This window comes from Buceros rhinoceros, unplaced genomic scaffold, assembly GCF_000710305.1.
Source record: "Buceros rhinoceros silvestris isolate BGI_N320 unplaced genomic scaffold, ASM71030v1 scaffold7458, whole genome shotgun sequence".
NCBI lineage: Eukaryota > Metazoa > Chordata > Aves > Bucerotiformes > Bucerotidae > Buceros > Buceros rhinoceros.
In genome coordinates, this window is record NW_010427364.1 from 1 (window position 1) to 3,192 (window position 3,192).

General features: G+C 44.6%; 1 protein-coding gene across 1 annotated transcript; it reads left to right on the forward strand.

Annotated features, from left to right (window-relative positions):
• Window positions 1-739: 739 nt before the first annotated feature.
• DSE (dermatan sulfate epimerase) lies at window positions 740-2,808 on the forward strand (the record flags this gene model as incomplete). Its single annotated transcript, XM_010141854.1, has 1 exon — window positions 740-2,808. A coding segment is annotated over one exon (1,765 nt), but the record flags the coding sequence as incomplete, so codon positions are not given.
• Between the last annotated feature and the right edge of the window lie 384 nt (window positions 2,809-3,192).

The window sequence follows — 3,192 nt, forward strand, 5'->3', positions numbered from 1 at the left end:
CGTGTTGTTTGTCTTAACTCCTGTAGATCAAATAAAGTAAAAATTAAAAAGCATCGTAGCCTTTTCTGGAACTAAAACCTCTTTTTAAACCAAATGTCTTATATCTTACAATTTATACAAGAAAGCCGTGCAGATTTTTCTTCAGCCTGGCTGAAGAAGGAAACTAACATACACTAAGTGACATAAATCATTTTAAAATAGCCTGTAAAATGCCTTTTCATTAATTTTTAGTTTATTGCTATTTCTGTTTGAAGACTAGACTTCTGTGATCATCAGTTTGGGGAAGCGGATACTCTGTTTCTCTTGGCGAAGTAGTGAGTAAACAGGTGCAGGTGTTGATGGCTAGTGCAAAGTAGTGTCTACAGCCTGGTCCTAATGTGCCCTTTTGAAAGGTTTGTGTTGCAGTCAGTAGCTTTATGGTAAGAGACAAAACACGCCTGGTTTGCAATTGGTGGTACTCTTATTTCTGGAACACGGAAGGACTGCTTGCTTTAAATGTGGAGCAGATGCTTCCAGCTATTATTCTGTAAAAAGCACGTGCCAAATTTTTATGGGTGTTAGTATGATAAATGACATTACAAGCCTGTGATTAGTTCACTCAGGAAGTATTTGTGTGGGGTTTATATTGTTAGCTTGATCCTTGATGTAAATATTGAATTGTTTTTTCAGTTTCATACAGCTGCTGATAATGGCATCAGCCAAGTGATTTTTAAACCCATTTTCCTTGTCTCTTTGGCAGGTATGACGCAAGTTTGCGCTCTGTACCTCCGCCAGACTACGGGGTTCCTAAGCTGCATTATTTTGAGGACTGGGGAGTGGTAACCTATGGAAGTGCTTTGCCAGCTGAAATCAACAGGCCTTTCCTTTCCTTCAAGTCGGGAAAGCTGGGAGGACGTGCAATATATGACATTGTTCATAAGAACAAGTACAGAGAGTGGATCAGGGGGTGGAGGAACTTTAATGCTGGCCATGAACACCCGGACCAGAATTCCTTTACTTTTGCTCCCAATGGTGTACCTTTCATAACAGAAGCTCTGTATGGGCCAAAATACACTTTTTTTAATAATGTGTTGATGTTTTCCCCTGCCGTATCCAAGAGCTGCTTCTCCCCATGGGAAGGGCAGATTACAGAAGACTGTTCCTCAAAGTGGCTTAAATATAAGCACGACTTGGCTGGTGACTGTCAGGGACGAGTGGTTGCCGCCATGGAGAGGAGCGGGATAGTTTTTATCAAAGGAGAAGGAGTGGGTGCGTATAACCCAAAACTGAAGCTGAGAAAATTTCAAAGAAACCTCATACTCCTCCATCCCCAACTTCTCTTGCTAGTGGACCAAATCCACTTAGAAGATGACAGCCCCCTGGAGGCAGCGACCAGTTTCTTCCACAACGTGGATGTGCCTTTTGAAGAAACAGTTGTTGATGATGTCCATGGTGCCTTTATTCGGCACCGTGATGGGATATATAAGATGTACTGGATGGATGACACTGGGCACAGCGAGAAAGCTACCATTGCCTCAAGGATGTATCCCCGGGGCTACCCGTACAATGGAACCAACTACGTGAACGTAACGACCCTCTTGCGGCACCCTTTCACGAGGGCCATTTACCTTTTCATTGGGCCCTCCGTCGACGTGCAGAGCTTCACCGTCCGTGGGGATTCTCCGCAGCTGGATGTTTTCATTACCACCGGTGAGCACGCCTACGCGGTGTACCTCTGGCCTGTTGAGGATGGGTCTCGCTTTGCCTTTGCACAGGTTATTGCAGACCGTCAGAAAATTGTCTTTGACCGAGCCTCTGCCGTTAGGAGCTCCACAGTGTCAGAAGTGAAGGACTACGTAGGGATTGTGGAGAGGAACCTGCAGCATTTTAAGCCTGTTTTCCAGCAGCTTGAGAAGCAGATCTTGTCTCGTGTACGCAACACGGCTAGCTTTAGGAAGACAGCTGAGCGCCTGCTGAGGTTTTCGGATAAGAGACAGACCGAGGAGGCCATTGACAGGATATTTGCAATCTCACAGAGGCAGCAGCAGCAGCAGCACGGCAGAGCAAAGAAAAGCAGAAAGATAGCCAAGGGCTACAAATTTGTGGATGCCGTTCCTGACATTTTTGCACAAATTGAGGTAAACGAAAGAAAAGTGCGGCAAAAGGCACAGACTCAAGCACAGAAAGAGTTGCCTGTAGATGAAGACGAGGAAATGAAAGATCTTCTGGATTTTGCAGATATCACTTATGTGAAGCACAAAGCTGGGGTGTCAATTAAAGGCCGATCAGGGCTGGCACAGATGGTGACAACTGCTCGAAGCAGTGCCCCATCAATATCAGCTTCTTACACTCGCCTCTTTCTAATTCTCAACATCGCTATCTTCTTTGTCATGTTAGCAATGCAGCTGACATACTTTCAGAAGGCCAAGAGACTGCATGGCCAAAGATGTCTGTATGCAATACTTTTAGTAGACAGCTGTATATTATTGTGGCTGTATTCTTCCTGTTCTCAGTCACAATGTTAGCAGAAGACCTCTACTAGTCGACCAGTTTATGGTCATATATGTCTATGCAAAAGCATTAACCCTAATAGGGCCAAAGTTTATCTTCTTTTTTTCTGAAACATTCCAAAAGCAGCTGGGGGAAGATTTATTTCAGACGAGAAGGGATGGAAGAATAGGGTAAGCGATGAATATCTCAGAAAACGAGGTGCTTAATAGGTACTCCTCCTTTGCCTTTTGAGCCGGGCCTCGTGTCTGAGGGAACGTTACCCTTTGTTCGTCAGAGTTCAGTAAGGAAAAGTTGTAATTAATTGTTTGGTGAGAAAAGCCCTCTCGGTAGATTTGTTTCTAAGGGCTTTCTTTTTTATACAGAATTAGGTTTGCGGTTAGTGAGTTTTCATTTCAGGCTGCTAGGGATGTCTCTGGACATTCTCTTAAGAAAAGGACGTTCAAACACAAGTACGCAAGGCTGAGCGTAGAAGGAGACTCCATCTCTCTCTTCCAAACCAAAGAGTGCTTCAGTATGGGACACTCCTGTATAATTGTTGCAGACTGTTGCATCGTGTCATCTCTTCCATGCCTTACAGTGTGGCGCGGTGGGAAATGACAATCGAGTCGGAACTTGCCAAGTGAGAGGTACAACACCTAGTAGACAGTGGCAGAGGGTGAATATGGGGCTCACTCAGAGTATAAAGGAACACAATTCTCAGGA